Below are 20,646 nucleotides of genomic sequence, written 5' to 3' on the forward strand. Positions count from 1 at the left end.
AAAGGGTGCGAGAATAAAGAACAACATAAGGTTGGTCTACTTTGGGTGGTCAAGGACAAGCCTTTCTGAGAGGAAATAGCTGAGCTGAGCCAGTTTGCTTTTCAGTATGTTCCAAGGGTGGGGAACCTTTTTTTCCAAAGGCCATTTGGATATTTATAACATCATTCTCTTAATATATTCACTCAATATAAATGTATGTTGCTATGAAAAAAACTCCTAGATATATTGAATTTCGAGTTCCACCTGCGGTTGCCTCAGCAGGGCCAGACCAAATGATTTCTCAGGCCTTTTGCCGCCCACAGGCTGGACGTTCCCCACTCCTGGTCTATTCCAAGTCTGCCCATCTGATAGAGACAGTCATTGTTGCTTTTAATCTTTATTGTTAAAAGAATTACGTATGTCCCCTATTTTCCCCCATTTACTTCTCGCTCACCCCCAGGCCTTCACCACACTACATATGGGTTATGCATATATATGCATACAAGTTCTTTGGTTGATCTCTTCCCACCCACCCACCCTAGACAGTCTTATGGACCCCTTTTCCTAGCCTTGTTCTTTCTTATCTCTTCCCCAATTCTTTTTTATAATTTATCTTTATTGTTGAAAATATTACAGATGTTCCCTTTTGTTTTCCCCATTGACCCCCTCCATAGTGCACCTCCCCTCCCACCCCAGGCCTTCACCACACTATTGTCTGTGTCCATGGATTATGCCCACACGTATATATATTCTTTGGTTAATCTCTTCCCACCCAACCCATCCCCGCCTTCCTTCTGAGATTTGTCAGTCTGTTCCATGCTTCTGTGTCTCTGGATTTATTTTGTTCATCAGTTTATTTTGTTCATTAGATTCCACATATGAGTGAGATAATGTGATACTTGTCTTTCTCCGACTGGCTTATTCTGCCCCAATTCTTGAGCTGGGTTAAATCCTGTCTCTGCCCTTTGGACAAGCAGGCAACTCTCATTCATCCTTTGCACCTCGTTGTTGCTCTAACTGGTCTCCTTCACACTAGAGCCTCACAGTCTTCACCCAGAGGGGGTGGGGGCAGGCGGGGGGAATGCTTAATTAACAAATGTCTTCTTTACTTACACTGATAACCCCTCATAGTAGAACATCAACGCATTATAATCCTAAACGGCCAAATTTTCAATAAGGTTAAAGGTGGAGAGGATCTCAGAAAGTGAAAAGGACAGATAACCCTGCCACTGTGCTTTAACTTTGAATAGGGAGAGGCAAAGGGGCATGAAGTAGGCAGAGACCTTGGTCATGCAATACAGTTGGGTCATGTTGACTTTGAAATATCTGTAGTACTAAGCATCTTCGGAAAAACCTCAAAAGAACTATTTTTTTGAAGGGTTTTTTGTTTTTTTTTTTTTTTGGTTTGTTTGTTTCAAGGCTCCCATATTACATAGACATACTATACTATACAATAGCCTCCCCCCCCCCTTATTTGTGGGGAATACATTCCAAGACCCCGGGTGGATGCCTGAAACTGAGGTTACCACTGAACCCTATATGTTATGTTTTTTCCTATACATACATACCTATGATAAATTTTAATATATAAATTAGGCACATTAAGAGAATAGCAATAACTAATAATAGAATAATTATAGCAATGTACTATAATAAGAGTTATGTGAATGTGGTCTCTCTCTCTCTCTGATAACAAGATGGCTACTAAGTGCCTAATGGGCAGTAGGGTATGTGGCATGACTACAGTAAATGAAGGGGTGATTCTTGACTCACTATATAAAGAGACGATTCTAGTCCCAGGCAGGACAGAGCTGGATGGCACAAGATTTCATCACATTACTCAGAACTACACACAGTTTAAAACTTATGAATTGCTTGTTTCTGTGGTTTTCCATTTAATATTTTGGACTGCAGTCACGGAAACCACAGAAAACGAAGCTGTGGATAAGGAGGTACTGTTCTATAATGATTGACAAGGATCCCCTCCAATGTGTTGCTCTACCCTTGTAGTTGTTTCTTTTTCCAGATGATTTGATTCTATCAAATTGGAGGGTTTAACTGATGTGGAGAGAATTGCCTCAGATGGATGGCCTGCAATGACTTCTGGGTTGGTGTTTAGGTGACCTATAAGTCAGGAACCTGAAGTGTGAACAAAGTGTGCTTCTACTTCAGTTGTACCTGTAAATAGCTTTCTTCCAGAAAACTAGCACCTCCTCCTTATCAACCAGATGACTGTGAACAACACATTTAACCCCTTTGAATCTCACCTGTAAATTGGGGTTTAAAATCTCTGCTTATTTCACAAAGTTACCATATTTTGAATATAAATAATATGTGTTATATTGGTCAAAATGTGCTAAAGATAATATACTTATTGCTGCTACTATATAGCAATTTGGAGAATACACCAAAAAACATAAAATGTACAAACTCCTTTGACCCAGTAAATTGGTTCCTGATAATTTATTCTTATGAAAAATTTTAAGAAAAAAACAAACCTGTTTTCTTCTATGAAGAAAACATTGGAAATAATATTAGAATGGTTAAATAAAATAGGTTGCTTTTATAAAATGAAATATTGACCAGCAACTATGTAAACTTAGATGCATATGGAAAGGGGCTAGAAGGAAACATGAAAATATTAAACAATTGAAAGAGTAGTAGAACTTTAAATATTTTCCTCTTATTATTCTGAATGTTATTATTGCAGCAGAATAATTACAATACTTGAAACACTTTAAAATTTTAAAAAATTTGCTCATCCGATGTGGCTCAGTGGTTGAGCACCAACCTATGAACCAGGAGGTTGCGATTCGATTCCTGGTCTGGGCACATGCCCGGGTTGCAGGTACCATCCCCATTTTGGGGCATGCAGGAGGCAGCCGATCAATGATTCTCTCTCATCATTATGTTTCTCTCTCTCTCTCTCTCTCCCCCTATCCCTTCCTTTCTGAAATCAATAAAAATACATTTTTTAAAAATAATAAAATTTAAAAAAATAATGGCCTCAAACTAAATTTCCTCTTACCATCTCTTGTTTTTTATTTAGGGAAATTATCGTTTCATGAAACTCTTACTCACACGTAGAGCGAATTGGATGCAGAAGGATCTAGAAGAGATGACTCCTCTGCACTTGACCACCCGACACAAAAGCCCCAAGTGTTTAGCGCTTCTGCTGAAGTTTATGGCCCCAGGAGAGGTGGATACACAGGATAAAAACAAGGTAATGGAGCGCCAAAATAAAAGACAAATAAGAACAGGAAGCATATGCTTCCTTTTATAATATGAAACCTCAAGGAAGAAGGCAGGAATTACCCCTCATACACATGATAGAAGAACTCCCAAGTCCCCACATGCCCGAATAAAGTATTTCACTTAAAGTCTGTCATTTTATCCTCCTAGCAACCATGTGTAGTAGATAGTACCATCTTCTTTATACAGATGGAGAAACTGAAGCTCAAGAAGATTAAAATTCTGTCCAAGATCCAAGTGGTGGGACTAGAATTCAAACAGAAACCCCTTATTGAACAGCTGGTTGTGATAGTGACCATGGTGTTAGATTTGTGGTGGCCGATGGATAGTTATTTCCTTTTGGCTCTAGCATCCGTCCTGGCATTTGTTGCTATGATTCACTATCTTCTCTGATTTTGAAGTTTAACATATTGTACACATTGGTCATTGTAATAGACCGGTTATTGCTCTGATGGTTTTTTACAGGGAAAAACTGTAGTCTTTAGTTAGACAAGTTCAATAATCCTCTTTGTTTTAACCAGGTACTTAATTATAGAGTCTTGCTAACTGTAACACTCCCATGTAATTAAAACTCTTATGATTACATCCACAATGTTTATATTCAATAATCCGTTCACTCTCATAGTGTTCTTTGTGTAGTTTTCTGATTTTGTTTAGTAATCAATCACATAATCCAAAGCTCTGTAATCAACTTTGTTTCACAGCATACTGTAGACCAGTGATGGCAAACCTATGACACGCGTGTCAGAGGTGACACGTGAACTCATTTTTTTGGTTGATTTTTCTTTGTTAAATGGCATTTAAATATATAAAATAAATATCAAAAATATAAGTCTTTGTTTTACTATGGTTGCAAATATCAAAAAATTTCTATACGTGACACGGCACCAGAGTTAAGTTAGGGTTTTTGAAAATGCTGACACGCTGAGCTCAAAAGGTTCGCCATCACTGCTGTAGACTAATATTATTCCTAACTCACAGCATCTCCACAGTGCTAATATTTTACTGAAAAAAAGCACTTTGCTAAATCCACAAAGAATACTAGTCACTTAAGAAGCTATGACTTTCTTTGGGCTTTGTAATATCTTCCCCAAATATTCTAGAAACTTCCTACTCTCTTCCAATATTAGTATATGATTCTGTATGTAACAGGGATGGGAGGTTATCCAGTGAGACAGGTGGAAAATGGAACTCCACAGTGTAGGCAGGCACAGAGAAGAAAGCGAGACGAATGCCTAGAGCAGTGATTCTCAAAGTATCTGAGGGTAAGGATCAGTTTCTTTCATTTCCAATCTGTCACAGAGCAATAATTTTATGACATATAATATAAATGCACAACACCAAAAGAACAACCAATTAAAAAGGGGCCTAAAACTTGAATAGACATTTCTCCAAAGAAGATACACAAACAGCCAACAAGCACATGAAAAGATGCTCAGTACCACTATTTATTAAGGAAAAGCAAATCAAAACTACAATAAGATAGCACTTCATACCCTTTAGGATGCAATTATTACGTACATACAAAAATAAGCGTTGGTGAGGCTACAGAGAAATTTGAACCCTTGTGCAATGCTGGTAGGAATGTAAATTGGTACAGCCACTGTGGAAAACAATACGACAGTTCCTAAAAATTTAAACATAGAATGACCATATGACCTAGTAATACTCTTTCTTGGTGTACATCCAAAAGAATTGAAATCAGGAACTAGGACAGATATTTGTACATCCACATTCATAGGAACATTATTCAGAATAGCCAAAAAAATGGAAACAACTCAAATGTTCATTGACAGCAGATTGCTGGATAAACAAAAGGCAGTGTATACATACAGTGGGATATTATTCACACTTTTAAAGGAATTAAATTTTGACACATGCTACAACATTGGTGAACTTTGAAGACATTAGGCTAAGTGAAATGTCAGACACAAAAGGAGAAATATTGTCTGATTCCACTTATGAGGTACCTAGAATAGTCAAATTCATAGAGACAGAAAGTAGAACAGTGGTTGCCAAGGCCTGGGAGGAGCTGGCAATTGGTAGTCATTGTTAAGTGGGTATGGAGTTTCAGTTTGGGAAGTTGAAAAATATTTTAGATGTATGGTCTGATGGTTGCATAACAATTTGAATTTGCTTAATGCCACTGAACTATACACTTAGAAACTGTTAAAATAGTGAATTTTATGTTATGTATATAATAGAGGCCCGGTGCACAAAATTCGTGCACGGGGTGGGGTGTGTGTGTCCCTCAGCCCAGCCTGCACCCTCTCCAATCTGGGACCCCTAGAGGGATGTCTGACTACCCATTTAGGCCCGATCCCAGTGGAATCAGGCCTAAATGGGCAGTCGGACATTCCTCTCACAATCCAGGACTGCTGGCTCCCAACCGCTCGCCTGCCTGCCTGCCTGATTGCCCCTAACCACTTCTGCCTGCCAGCCTGATGGATGCCTAACTACTCCCCTGCTGGCCCGATTGCCCCCAACTTCCCTTCCCTGCAGGCCTGGTCACCCCAACTGCCCTCCCCTGCTGGACCTGTCACCCCTAACTTCTCTCCCTTGCCAGCCTGGTTGCCCCCAACTCCCCTCCCCTGCCAGCCTGCCCCCCCCCCAACCGCTCTCCCCTGCAGGCCTGATCACCCCCAACTGCCCTCCCTTTCAGGCCTGGTCCCTCCCAACTCCCCTCCCCTGCCAGCCTGGTCACCCCTAACTGCTCTCCCCTGCTGGCCTGGCCCCCCCCAACTGCCCTCCCCTGCTGGCCTGATCACCCCGAACTGTCCCCCCCTGCCGGCCATTTTGTGGTGGCCATCTTTGACCACATGGGGGTGGCCATCTTGTATGTTGGAGTGATGGTCAATTTGCATATCACTCTTTTATTATATAGGCATTTTACCAGAGTAAAAAAAGAATTACTAGAAAAATAAAAACAAAAATATAAAAAATGCAACCCCAAATTTTTTACTCTTAGATTCAACAGACATAATATTACATTTCAATAAATACATTCAGAATAAACATTACATGGGAAAAGAAAAGAATTACAGAAATTGCACATGTTGTTTACTGAAAATATAGTTATAGGCAATTCATTGCTATTGTATTTGTGACTTTTTTTGTTTTGCAGTTATTACTAAATAAAAGGTAGTAAGTTAAATAGTGGCTCTTTATATTAAATGCCTATAGGTACACTCTGAATGAATACTATCCTACATAATAAAAGCCTAATATGCTAAGTGTCCGACCGTTCGTTCATTTGACGGTTTGACCAGTCGCTATGATGCACACTGACCACCAGGGGGCAGACGCTCAGACCAGTAGGTTAGCTTGCTGCTGGGGTCCGGCCGATGGGGACTGGGCGAGACAGGCCAGACACGGCCTGGAGCCCTCCCACAGTTCCTCCCTGGCTGGCCCTGATCAGCCCTGAGGGGTCCTGGATTGCAAGAGGGCGCAGGCCAAGCCGAGGGATCCCATCGGTGCACGAATCTGTGCATCAGGCCTCTAGTGTATATATAAAGTGTTTATTGTGACAAATGAGCTTGGTTCCTGCTGTTAGATGACCTTATTCTAGATTGGCTTGATGACAGTGCTACTTTTGTCTCCTTAATAAATCTCTTGGCAGAGAAAGCAGTCTTACTCTGGTATGTTGATGAACATGAAGAAGAGATTTTAAAGTAATGTCAGCCCATTTCGAATGTTCATTTTTAACTTTTATCTGAAATAAAGCAAATCTTGCTGTATTTTCCAAATGTATCTTTTATCAGTAACTAGGTCTAACAATTTATCATGTAAAATTATAGCTAAATTTATTCTTTGATATAAGAAAATAATTCCAGATCTATGATTTCCTATGCATGGATTTTTTTTTAATAATAAAATTCAAAACAGCCGAAACCGGTTTGGCTCAGTGGATAGAGCATCAGCCTGCGGACTGAAAGGTCCCGGGTTCGATTCCAGTCAAGGGCATGTACCTGGGTTGCGGGCACATCCCCAGTAGGAGATGTGCAGGAGGCAGCTGATCAATGTTTCTCTCTAATCGATGTTTCTAACTCTCTATCTCTCTCCCTTCCTCTCTGTAAAAAAATCAATAAAATATATTTTTAAAAAAATTCAAAACATTGTGTCAAATTATGAAGTTGCTTGATACAATATGAAGATCATCACTTTGTTGACAATTGTTCATAAATTATTGGGCTGCTTTTCTCTTTCTCAGTATTATCATTCCTTAGTTTCTGATTACCTGAATGCCTGCCATGAAAAGGACAGCAGATGTGGAGGCAGACTGCCCGTGTTAAAATCTCAGTTTGGTCACTTACTACCTTTATGTCCTTGAGCAGAATACTTATCCTCCTTATGCGCAGTTTCCTTATCAATCATGTGCAAATTCAAGGGCACTTTCTCCCAGAATTGTCATGACAACTACATGAGATAAAATACATAAAACTCTTACAACAGTGCCTGCTACACAGTAAAAGCCTGGGAACAATGGGTCATGTATTGTTACTGTTGTTACTATTTTAAGAATCTCAATTTTGCAGCAAACAGCTCTGCATTGGAGTGCCTACTACAACAACCCTGAGCACGTGAAGCTGCTTATCAAGCATGATTCCAACATTGGGATTCCCGATGTCGAAGGCAAGATCCCACTTCACTGGGCAGCCAACCACAAAGATCCGAGCGCTGTGCATACAGTGCGATGCATTCTGGTGAGTACCACGGTGCTGCTAGACCCGGATGGCCTTTCTAAAAACTATAAATTAAAACAACAGAGAAATTCATTTTATATCTACAAGGGGAAAGTGTAGTAAACTTGATAATACTAAATGGTTAATTTGTGCCAGCATTTGGGGAAACAAAAATTTTTACACATTGTCATGGATGTGTTCATTGGAACAACTATTTGAAGAACAGCTTAACAATTCCAGCTTAGTAATTCCCCCTCTAGGTTTCTAGTCTAGAGAAACGTATGTGCTACAAGCAGACATGTAAAGGAAGTGTGTTCATTGCAGCATTATTGTTAATAGTGGGAAAATGTAAATAACCTAAGTATCCTTCAGTAGGAGAATGGGTAACTACATTGTGGCTTAAAGATTAACTAGTATCAACATAGATACCCCAAAATATAGTGTTGAAAAAAATTGCCAAAGGATGTGCAGTGTATAATGCACAAGTGTAAATATTAAAAAAAACACATACAAAATGTATGTATTGTTTATAGTTGTATACATAGGGAGCAAAGAACAAAACATACAGCTTTAGCTCAATCCATACCAGATACACAAGTACAAAATATTATATCTATTCAATCTAGATAGTCAGTGAATGGTATTTATTATATCTTTTCTATACTTTTTATGGTTAAATATGAAAATAAAATTGTATCACTTTACTATGCTGAGAGAGAACATAAGGTTTAGAAAACTACTCAGTTAATATGTCAGATGTGTTTTATTGAGGATATATGTGTCTGAAATCTCTGGTTCCTTAAAAATAGGATGCTGCTCCAACGGAGTCTCTACTGAACTGGCAAGACTATGAGGGGCGAACACCTCTTCACTTTGCAGTCGCTGATGGGAACATGACAGTGGTTGATGTCTTGACCTCATATGAAAGCTGCAATATAACATCTTATGATAACTTGTTTCGAACTCCACTTCACTGGGCAGCTCTACTAGGTGAGTTGAATGTGAATCAGAAGATGAACAGTAGGAGGAACTGTGTGAGCATAGGAAACTGTGCCTTCTCTTTTCCTAACTCCCATCTTCCATTTAATTATTTATATTTCTACTTATGTGGCACCATTTTACACCTAAATCCCTCTATTTATGCTTAAATTTTAATAATATGTGTTCTGTCATATATTAGTTTTCATTTCAACATCATGTCTTTTAATTTATATATAAAAAAGCCTAAGTGACCATTAAGACCAGTCGACTGAACGATCGGTCGACCTGTCGCTATGACATGCACTGACCACCAGGGGGAAGACACTCAATGCACACTGGTGGTCAGTGTGCTCTCACAGCCAGCTCTCACGGCCGGCCAACCTCCCATGGTCCCTCTGCCTGGCCAGCTGGCCCAATCGGCCCAAATCAGGACTGGGCAAGACAGTCCCCAATCAGCCCAATCACTGGCCAGGCCAAGGAACTCCACCCATGCACGAATTTGTGCACCGGGCCTCTAGTTTTTATCATAAAAGTAGTGCACATTTATTGACAAATACTAATGTAAAATAACCCTCTTTTCACATTCAATGTCTTTATTTGGGGGGGAGGAGAGGTTTAAGTTTATGTTTGTGCTAATACAATCATATTTGATTTTTTTCTTTATATTTTCCTGATATGCCTTTTACTTAACCTTTTTGGGTATCACTTTCTTTAGATGAGAGAGTACATATATGTGTCTGATTTTGGGGGCAATCTGAGAGTCTTTCTCTTTTAGTGCAGGAGTTTTACATAGTTATTCTTATATATTATTTGCTATTTTTCCTGCTATTGTGCTCTTTGATTATTATTGGTGTTTTTGTTTTTAATTTGCTTTTGTTTTTCTGTTGTTGTTTTTCTGCCTTTTGGTGTGTGGATTAGGTTTTGTTTTTGGTTTTGAATTGCCTAATGTTTCAGGAGCCTATTTAAGTTTTATTAGTGGTTACCTTTAAATTGATCAAAAGCTTTTTAAGCCTCAGTCAAAGTCAAGAGCAAAACTGCATATGTTCATTCCAATCTATTTAAAATGAGGAACTTAGCACACTTTTATTGCTCTTTTAGTATTTGTTAATATAACCTGAGGTTTTTTTCCCCAATTATTATTGTGGTCTTATTTTTTAAATTATTTAATTAGAGTTCATTTCAATGTACAGTTTCATCCCTTTTCCCTTTTCTTCTGCATTCTGGGAGGACTTCACAAACTTGTCTCCATGTCATTAAATTGACTTTTTGTTCCATAAGTTCTGCTTGTTTTCTGCCTCTTATAGATTATAGTTTGATTTCCTTCTCTCATCCATATTTCCTTTTATCTCTGTCTAGTTCCCTTTTTACTTCCTTCCATTACCTTTTCATTCCAGTCCATTTTCTTCTTAGGATATTCTGTTTTGTTTCATAGAGGCCATCTCTTTGTACTTAGTCGAAGATGCCAAGCAGTTTCCTGAATTTTCTTCTGGATCCTTCTCTAGATCACTTTCTGAGGTATGCTCTTCATCTTTCTGATGGTGTTTTATCCTTCAGACAAGATAGGATGTGTTTCAGTTGACCACATGGCGTAGATTGCCTTTGATCCTGCTTTGTCTGTTTGTGTGCTGGAGAAGTCCATCTCCAACCACAGCTGGAGAGCAGGGCGATGAGCACAGTGCTCACGAGAGTCCTTCCTCCTGCCTGGCTTTCGTGCAGCGCGTCCTTGCCCTGCTAATGTGGCGTCTGCTTCGCTGCCTGGTTCTTCAGTATGCTGAAGAAAGAGGATTTGTGAAATTCGGGTTTTCTAGATACACTACTAGCAGGTTTGTTCATTCTTTGATCCTTTCTACCATTCTTCACTTGTGGAGACCACATCCTCCAGAATGCATTGTAGAATATTTTCTGTACCACCAGCCACCTCCTCATTCCTGCCCACTTGTTTGTAGGGATTTGAAATCATTGCTTAGATGTTAAAAGATTGGGGGATGGGTAGGAGGCCTCAGAGATCACAGGAGATTATATTACAGTTTGTGCTCCCAGACAGAAGAAGAGAACAGCCGCGCCGTTCGGATTGGTTGTGCAGTGGAACCTGGAGACCAGGAGCACTGATGGCCCAGTGGGGCTGGCTTCTGGTTTCTAGTGCAGCTTCCACTTTTCCCATGGGCAGTTTCTAAAGTGAAGCCAGGGAATGCAGTAAGCCGATACCCTAACATTCTTTTTTCAATCTGGAAATAGTAATTAATGTCATTTCCTTCCTGATTGAAGATTTAAGTTTTTAGTATGGTAGTTTTTGCCTTTGTCCTACATTATCATAGTATTTTAATGAGAAGTTAGAAGAGGCTGCACTGAGGGCTGCTCCTCAGAAACCATTTGAATGTTATATGTATGTGCTAGTGATTTTTCTTACCCCTTTCCTTTAAATAGATTATAAGTTCATTAATGCCTTTGTATGTGATCCCTACCTTGTTGTGTCTGCTTTCAGGCCATGCACAGATTGTCCATCTCCTTCTAGAAAGAAATAAGTCTGGAACCATCCCCTCCGACAGCCAAGGAGCAACACCCTTGCACTATGCAGCTCAGAGTAACTTTGCTGTAAGTAAAACATGACAATTATCTTTTTTCTTAATTAAATTTTAATTTTTATATGATTGTAAATTTATAGGCAGTTGTACGAAATGAAACAGCGAGGTCCAATGTTCCCTTCACCCCAACTACCTCAATGGTAACATCTTACAAAAATGTGATGCAGTCTCATAAACAGGAAATAGACATGGATACAACCCACTGACCTTATTCAAATTTCACCATTTACATGTGCTTACTATACTAGTATGTGAGTTTGTACAGTAATTATCTTTCAACAATTGTCCATATTGTTAACTCTGTGATGCAAAAGATAGTCTGAGCTTTTATAAAATTGTTACATGTGAAGTTTTATGCAGTTTTTATTTTTACTGCTCAGTGTAACATTTGCCTTACTGTAAGTATACTTCATCTTTTTGTGACTTTTATAGCACTGAGGAAAACTTAGTGTTCAGCAATCTACAGTTGTCCTGAAGGCACTGTGGCAAAGCTTTGGAACTAGATAAACCTTGGCTCATTCCTGACTGTGGTATTTGCTGGCCATGCGACTTTGCACAAATTTCTTAACCTCCTTGAGTCTTAGTTTCTTCATATGTAAACGATGATAATTATACCTTTTCTTTCAGGATTGTTGTAAGGATTAGGGAAAATTTATGACATGTGCTTACTGTAGTCTTGACATTGAGCAGGTACTCAAAAAATGGAACGCCTTCCTATTATTACTAGTGCTGGTAATTGTGTCCTTTATAGACCTGAACAAGCAATCATATGAATTATTGATATTTCCAAAGATATTGAATAATATTAAAAGTTCTTCACTTACCAAATTTTATAATTTACAAAGCACTTTCTCATCCATTTTGTCACTCAGTCCAGCCAGAACATAATAGTGTCTAGGCTGCTTCAGCTCCTTGAGCATGAGTGGCCACCAAGAACCCAAGAAGTGAGCATTAAAGCAGTCACAGTTGATTTTGATGCCTTCTACATGGTATGCATAGTGAAACCTTTGGTTTCATTAAATTATTAGAATGCTGTCATCAGCATAGTGTACTTCTATCTTCCTGACCTCCCCAACTGCACCATTGAATACATTGAGTACTCAGATTGCCAAAATCATATTTCCACCCTTCTTTCTCGCTGGTACTCACAGAACTATAGCTATAGTCCTTTCTTGCAGACATTCATAAAAATTTATTTTATTTATCACCTAGAGCTCTGGCTAACCATTATCTTCTTTTATCTTCCAAGATCTCAGAAAAAATACAAAGTAGATTTTGAAGAGGATATCTTTCTTATTACAAAGAGATAAGAAAATAAGTTGCCCTAGTCTAGTCAATCTATAAAAATCAGAACTCAATCCATGTTTCAACACAAGACTATGAGATAGAACATGTTAGCCCTATTTACATATGAAGAAACCAACGTTCCAAGAGATTAAAAGACTTGCCCAAGATCTTGAACCCAAGTCTAGACTCCAAATTTAACATATGTACATACCAGTAATTAAGTAACTATACTAATGGGACTAAGAAAAATTGTAGAACATTATGGATGTTCATTCAAAGAAATACTTGTTTGGGATAATCTGCCAATCCCAGAGATTATTTTTTTAATAATTATGCAAAATTCTAAGCTTAATATTAAGCCCATTAATTTTCTTGGACTTTATTAATTTATAAGAGGTTTTAATTCTTTTTGCAAAACAGTAACAATAACCAAAAAAAACCTACAATCATTTCATTTGATTCAAAAGTAGGGAAAAATACTTTGCTTCTTAGTAGAAATCACATATAACAGTTGCTTTGTTACCATAAAAAATACTGCTCTCTTGTCTCAAATTTTTAAATGAAGTTTTCTTACAGGAAACAGTTAAGGTCTTTTTAAAACATCCTTCAGTAAAAGATGACTCAGACCTCGAAGGAAGAACATCCTTTATGTGGGCTGCTGGGAAAGGCAGTGATGATGTCCTTAGGACTATGCTGCGTTTAAAGTCTGACATTGATATCAACATGGCAGACAAATATGGAGGTACAGGTAAGAACTGGTAGACATAATTGATTTTCTTTTATTCAGGCTCCAAAATGTAAGTGATGCTATAAAATGTACAACAGAACCTTAAAATCATTGTTCCTAATAAAACATTATTTGACTTTCATTTTTGCTTTTTCAGTTTAGGTTGCCAGGAGATCACTCAAAGGCCTACTTCCTCTAAGTATTATGACCAAAATTAGCCTATGTTTCTACCAGGTGAATGTTGGCATTTGGTTTAAAACCCTGGTTGCTCCTTACACATGATTATGGACACTCTTCTGATTATCTTAGTGTAAAAAAGCATAAACTGCCCTAACCGGTTTGGCTCAGTGGATAGGGCATCGGCCTGTGGACTGAAGGGTCCCAGGTTCGATTCTGGTCAAGGGCATGTACCTTGGTTGTGGGCACATCTCCAGTAGGGGGTGTGCAGGAGGCAGCTGATCGATGTTTCTCTCTCATCGATGTTTCTAGCTCTCTATCCCTCTCCTTTCCTCTCTGTAAAAAATCAATAAAATATATTTTTTTAAAAAGCATATACCCATACTTTAAAATTATGCATATTTAGTAGTTATTAATTGTATTTTCAAAAATTTAGAGTTATTTTAAGGAATGCACACATCTAAATATATTCTCACCTTAAGGATAGTCTCACCAGTCTCATTTAATGTGCTCTTTTCTCAGATTTAGCATGACCTCATCCTGCCATTTTAAAGATAGCTTCCCATGATTCTAGAAGCTTCAAAGCCTCAAGTCAGCTTTGCATCAAAAGCTCTTAGATGTTTCTTTCAATCTCCTTCTCTAATAAGAGAGTCCTTTAACTGTGTGCTGGTAAATAAGAAAGGTACAAGATTTTTAGCGTTCACTGTCAGCTGGAGGTCTCTTTCTTGTGTACTACATCCTACTTGCAAGTCAAAAATGAAAAATCACACAACAGCACAGTAACACGGAATAGAATAAACACTCAGCTGTGGGCTTCTCGGTGTTATGTCCTCTTATTTGTAGAAACATACCAGAGCCATTTGCATCTACGTGTTGTCCTGATTAAGATCTTTCTTTGCCATCAAAAACATTGATTCAGCACTGAGGCAAGAGTGGAGAGGGAAGTAGCTACACCTAATAATAATCTCTCTCCTTGTACCTATACCACCACACCCTCTAAATTATTCTTAAAGAGTTTTTAGGTAATATAATGTTTGATAAAGGCTTAACTTTGAAAAGTATCCTATATAATAAAAGGCTAATATGCAATTGTCCCCTCGATCAGGAGTTCAACTGGGAGTTCGACAGCAGTGGGGTGGCTGGCCAACAGCCCACGGCCCCTCCCCCCCGCCAGCCCAGCCCGATGGTCCTGATTGGGGTGGGTTGGCCGGACCCCACCTCTGCACGAATTGTGTACCAGGCCTCTAGTTTCTTAATAAAGTCTCACAGTAGACCTTAAGCTTCTTCTTTTTTTAATATTAAATCGTCACCTCAGGATATGTTTTTTTAAATTTTTATTATTGAGTGAGAACGAGAGAGAACGATAGGGAGAGAGAAGGAAACATCAATCAGTTGCCTCTCCTATGTGCCAGACTGGGGCTCGAACCCACAACCTTTTGGTTTACAGGATGATGCTCCAACCAACTGAGCCACCTGGCCGAGCAGCCTTACACTTCTTAAGAGGTATAGTTCAGATACATAAGACATTGAGTCTGTAAATTGTTTGAACATTTAATTTTCTGTCTGACTTCCATTAGAATGCAGTCTTTCACTTTATCACGAGCCTTACTTTTAGTCTAACTTTTCATGTATTTTAATAAAGTATAGATGAGTACTTGCATCCTTCTGACCAAACGTGTCTTTCTGATGTGCACCATGGTTGGAATTCGTACATAAATTCTTCTCAGATTCATTAGTTCCCTGGGCTCTTTCTCCCTAGGGTTTTATTATATCAGAGATGCTTCCTGACATTTCTTGTCTGTGAAAGTAGTTCCTCTCCATCATTCCTCTACAGGGTTGTTTTATCCTCCCCCTTGAGAAAAAGAGTTCTAAACTATAATAAAAAGTAAAAATATAAAAGCAACAAAATAATAATCATAGATTCAGATTTGCTTTTTAAAAAAAGGTGTTCTTATCAACCACAATATACAGACATTATTTGGATTTTGATTCAAATAAATAAAGTATAAAAATGGTAAAGCCATCAGGATAATATGAACAGTGTCTGGATATTTGATATTACAGAAGTTTTGTTAATTTTTTTAGGTACAGTAACGAGACTAACCTTTCTTTGGAATGCTGGGGCTAGGGATCTGCATTTCACCTCTGCCAGCAAGGGCGCTGTTAAAATCAACCCATAGGGGGCAGTAGAGGGAGATTGGAAGCTGAGTGAGCAGCAGGGGATTACATCTTCCGTTTGCTGGCTGTTCTTGTTCTAGTTTACTGTTCCTGTGGACATCACTGTAGGGAGTCTTCTTCAACACAGCAGTGATATTTCGTTCTAATGGCAATGTTAATTTCACCTTGCAGTTTTCCATCACTCACCTCAGAGCACCCTCAGCGCCCTCCTCAGACATCAGCACCAGAAGTCTGAGTTTCGGTTCTTCAGGGCTCCTCTTCTAAGTTGCAAATCTTTTAAATTTTTTTTCTCTTATATGTGGAGAATGTACAATGAGATTGGGCCAAAGTAGAATGTAAAATATCTTTTTCTGTCTGTCTTTTTTTTCATTTTTAAATATATTTTTTATTGCTGATAGTATTACAGATAAGTTTTAATAATCCTTTCCTCTTGTTTTTGTTCACGCAGTCCTAGAATTTGTAGCCATTTTCTGCATTTACTACCTTTGATACCTTAGCCTTCCCTTTTGCTTTTGCCGTTCTTTAATACATACCTAACAATTCTTTATATTGCATTATCTCTGTTAAAATGTCTAGTGTGGTGTCTGTCTCCTAAATGGACCCTAATATAGTGGTTGTGTTTCAAAAAACACATGTCTTGCAGATACACTTACTAAAATATTTACAAGTGGCCCTAGCCAGTTTTGCTCAGTGGGTAGAGCGTCAGCCTGTGGACTGAAGGGTCCCGGGTTTGATTCCCCTCAAGGGCACATGCCTGGGTGCTGGGCTCAATCCCCAGGAGGGGGCCTGCAGGAGGCAGGTGATCAATGAGTCTCTCATTGATATCTCTCTCTCCCTCTCTCTCTTTCTCCTCTCCCTTCCTCTCTGAAATCAATATAAATATTTTTTAAAAAATAAATAAATAAAATATTTACAAATGGAAGGATATGATTCTAAAATTTCAATAAAAGCAATCAGAAGTGAGGGGGATTGATGGCAGTTAGAGGGAGCACAGTAAGCCATGTGCTGATAATTGCCGAAGCCGGATGATGGCTATATTGAGTTTACTGTCTTTACTTTTGAATATGTTTAAATTTTCCATAGCATAAATTTAACTTTTAAAAAATAGCACTTCTATGTAAACTTGTGGCACTTTTTCAAAGAGGAAGCAACAATATTTAAGTCTAAGGTCATTTTAAAATAAAGTAAATGCAAATACTCAGAAATGGGGAAATTCCTTTAATAAAATCGTTTGTTCTATCTTTTTTACTTAATTCACGTTGTGCTGTGTGTTTTTATGTGACATTGATGTTTATCTGAAGAGTATCTATTGCATCCTTGTGCCCTATCACAGAATTATATGGTTTCAGAATTAGCAAGCACCTTAGAATTAGTCCTGGTCCGGAGTTTTTCAGCCGTGTTCTTTGGGACAACAGGCTTTTATACAGATGAACTGGGAGTGTGGATGCTTAAATGGATAACCTTCTACCCCTGTTTCAGCAGAACAATTCTAATTTTTTTTATATGTTGAATGTTTTATAAAATTTCATTTTGGGGAAAAACCATTCTTATGCTCTTAAAATGTGAAAATAATCTGCATCACACCATTCTTCAGTACTTGTCTTTCAGCCTCTGTTCGAACAGCTCCAATATAGGGAACCCAGTACTTTACTTTTAACCTAACTCTTCTAGAATTCTCTTCCTTATACTGAGCTAAAACTTGTCAACCTGAATGTCCCACTCTGTGCTCTGTTTACATATCTGAAGTGACAGAATTTCAGATACGTGAAGTCTCACACACCCATCTTAATCCTGTCTAGGCCACACCAACTCTATCCATTTAGGTCAGAATTCTCAAACTCAAGTATGCATAGGAATTACTAGGCTATTTGTGGAAATGCAGATTTCCAGACGATGTGGACAGAGATCCTATTTCAAATCCTGTCAACAAGTCCTGTTGACTCCCCCTCCAAAATATATTCTAAATCTTTTTCTTTCTCTCCTTCTCCACTCCTGCCACCCTAGTTTGAGCCATCATTTTTCACCCAGTCTACTGCCATGGTTTTAACTGAGCTCCTTGCTTATATCCTAGTCCACTACAATGCATTTCCCTGAGAACAGCTGGCGGTTTTCTGTCTAAGCCAGAAATCAGACCGTCTCACTCACCTCAGTGTCTGCCGCATGGCACTCATGACCGGGCCTTTTCTGCCTGCCGTGCTGCAGCTTCCTTGCCCTCCCTAAACGCACATCCTTTCCTGTCCTGTCCTGGCTGTTCCCTTTGCCCCGGCTACTCTCTCTCCAGATCACCGCGTTTCTCATTCAGGTCTCAGCTTAAATGCCAGTTCCTTAGCAAAGCTTTCCCTAACCACAGGTCACTCTAAAATCAGAATATCTTGTTACTTCCTTCTTTAATTATGCCATTCATCACTATCTAATACTTTCTTGCTTAGGTATATGGGTCCAGTGGGTTTGTTTGTTTGTTCTAGGTACTATAGAGCCATAACACTTAGAAAGAATTGGCCCAGGCTTCTAGATAGTTAGAATTCAGCAGAATTTATAGAGTGAATTTAAATAGAATTTAAAGAGTGACGGGATGAGACAAGCACTAAAGTGGAGTAACATAGCAGGGGTCAGCCCAACATGGAACTCACATATAGTCACAGCCAGTCTTTGAAACCTCTTCCAAAAGCACCAGAGAAGAGACCAAATTCCATGGCAGTGTTTTCTCCAGTGTTGAAAGGAATTGCTGTTTCCTAAACTGGGCCCTGAGGAAACTGCTGACGTGTCTTTGGAGCCATATTGTATGAAAAAGGCACTCAGTGCAGTAAGATGTGTGAACTCTCAGTAGCGTGTGGGTAGCAGCCACAGGAGTAGCTCGTGTAACCACTGAAGGAAGGATTGATGTCTCCTGCCACCATCCCTCGGGCATATGCTTATTGAGGGGGTTCAGTGGGCATCATTTAAATTATTTGTCTTCTTTGTTGTTTATCTCTCACTCTCTCAGAAAGAGGAAAAGATAGTAAAATAGTAACAGAGAAGAGGGGACAATTTCAGACCAATAGGATGCAAAGGAAGAAAATAGTGAGATGAGAAAGGGAAAAGTGTGAGTAATACTCTGAATAGAAAGGAAGATAGAAATCTACAAAAGTGAAAAAGCGAATCTTTAAGATCAGATTGCATTTAGCCAAAATGATAGGGAAATCAAAACAGGAAAAGATGCATAGTTAGAATAATAAAAAGGTGAAGTTGTTATTAAAGAGTTCATCAGCCCAGCTAGTGTGGCTCAGTGGTTGAGTGTCCACCCATGAACCAGGAAGTCAGGGTTCGATTCCCAGTCAGGGCACATGCCCAGGTTGTGGATCCGATCCCCAGTGGGGGGCGTGAAGAAGGCAGCCTATCGATGATTCTCTCTCATCACTGATGTTCCTTCTCTCTCCCCTCCCCCTCCCCTCCTCCCTCTCCCTCTATCTGAAATCAATAAAAACATAACAAAAAATTAAAGAGTTTATCACCTTCTCTTGCTCCCTTTTTAGCTTTACATGCTGCTGCCCTTTCTGGCCATGTCAGCACCGTGAAGCTATTATTGGAAAATAATGCTCAAGTAGATGCTACTGATGTCATGAAACATACTCCACTTTTCCGAGCCTGTGAGATGGGACACAAAGATGTGATTCAGACCCTTATTAAAGGTTAGTTATTACGAGTGCTCCTAAATGGGGACATCTGTAATAGTGTCAACAATTAAAAAAAAGTCACTCTCAAAATGCAGGAATTATTGCATTCACCATTTGAAATACACAGCCTTACATAGCAGAGCCGCCTGGGTAGAGGCTAGAGGGTAGAGCACCCGCCTGGCATCAAGAAACACAGGGCCTACCTCCACTTATTGGTAGTTGTGTGATTTTGGCAGTTACTTCACCTGCCTGATCCTGTTTTATCTTCTGTAAAAGGGAAATGATGCCAAACCTGACCAAGGCTTATGGTAGACATCTGAAGTAGATAATATGTGTGGAAGCATTCTGCTAAGCATATAAAGCATGTAAGAATCTGTTTGTTCTCTATGATAGTCATTTTCATTATATTCTTGCTTTTTCAGGTGGAGCAAGGGTAGATCTAGTTGACCAGGACGGTCATTCTCTTCTTCACTGGGCAGCGCTGGGAGGAAATGCCGATGTTTGCCAGATATTGATAGAAAATAAGATCAATCCAAATGTGCAAGATTACGCAGGAAGAACCCCTCTGCAGTGTGCTGCGTATGGGGGATACATCAACTGCATGGCAGTGCTCATGGAGAATAATGCAGACCCTAACATTCAAGACAAAGAGGTAGAAAGGCTGGGTCTTTCTATATTGTCTGCTCCAAAGTGTTTAGAGTATTTTTTTCTTTGTTCACTGAAATTAAGTAAAATGACAATTTGCCAAATGAAGAGATCCCCCACAAATCTGCTAATTAAAAATGATTTTTATTTGCCCATGCTCTCTTCAAGTCCTTGCCTATATACCTATATAATTTAACAAAGTCATAATGGGAATAACTCTGTAACTTTGTAAAGTATATATACATGGCATATGGATATGTATGTATATAAATATATGATGTGATTTTACAAACCACATTTGGTTTTGTTCACTTAAAATTATCACCAATATTTTCTTACTTGCTTTATAATCTTTTTCATAATCGTGGATGTTTAACATCCCAGAGTTCTAAGAGTGTTCAATCCTCACATAAATTCCATAGCGTAGTTACTATTATTATCCCCATTTTACAGATGAGGAACTTAAAGCTCATGGAGCCTAAATAATTACCCTAAGGGGACTA

General features: G+C 38.9%; 1 protein-coding gene across 6 annotated transcripts in view; it reads left to right on the top strand.

Moving 5' to 3' along the window:
* The window catches only part of INVS (inversin), a 123,001-nt gene that overhangs the window by 62,099 nt on the left and 40,256 nt on the right, over positions 1 to 20,646 (top strand). For all 6 annotated transcript variants that reach the window (XM_059657487.1, XM_059657483.1, XM_059657482.1 and 3 more), the window contains exons 4-10: positions 3,029 to 3,202; positions 7,767 to 7,934; positions 8,723 to 8,903; positions 11,377 to 11,486; positions 13,340 to 13,511; positions 19,358 to 19,513; positions 19,921 to 20,150. In XM_059657487.1, the coding sequence (XP_059513470.1) occupies positions 3,029 to 3,202; positions 7,767 to 7,934; positions 8,723 to 8,903; positions 11,377 to 11,486; positions 13,340 to 13,511; positions 19,358 to 19,513; positions 19,921 to 20,150 (1,191 nt within the window). The remainder of the gene's footprint in view (positions 1 to 3,028; positions 3,203 to 7,766; positions 7,935 to 8,722; positions 8,904 to 11,376; positions 11,487 to 13,339; positions 13,512 to 19,357; positions 19,514 to 19,920; positions 20,151 to 20,646) is intronic.

Source organism: Myotis daubentonii, chromosome 11 (genome assembly GCF_963259705.1).
Source record: "Myotis daubentonii chromosome 11, mMyoDau2.1, whole genome shotgun sequence".
Classification (NCBI taxonomy): domain Eukaryota; kingdom Metazoa; phylum Chordata; class Mammalia; order Chiroptera; family Vespertilionidae; genus Myotis; species Myotis daubentonii.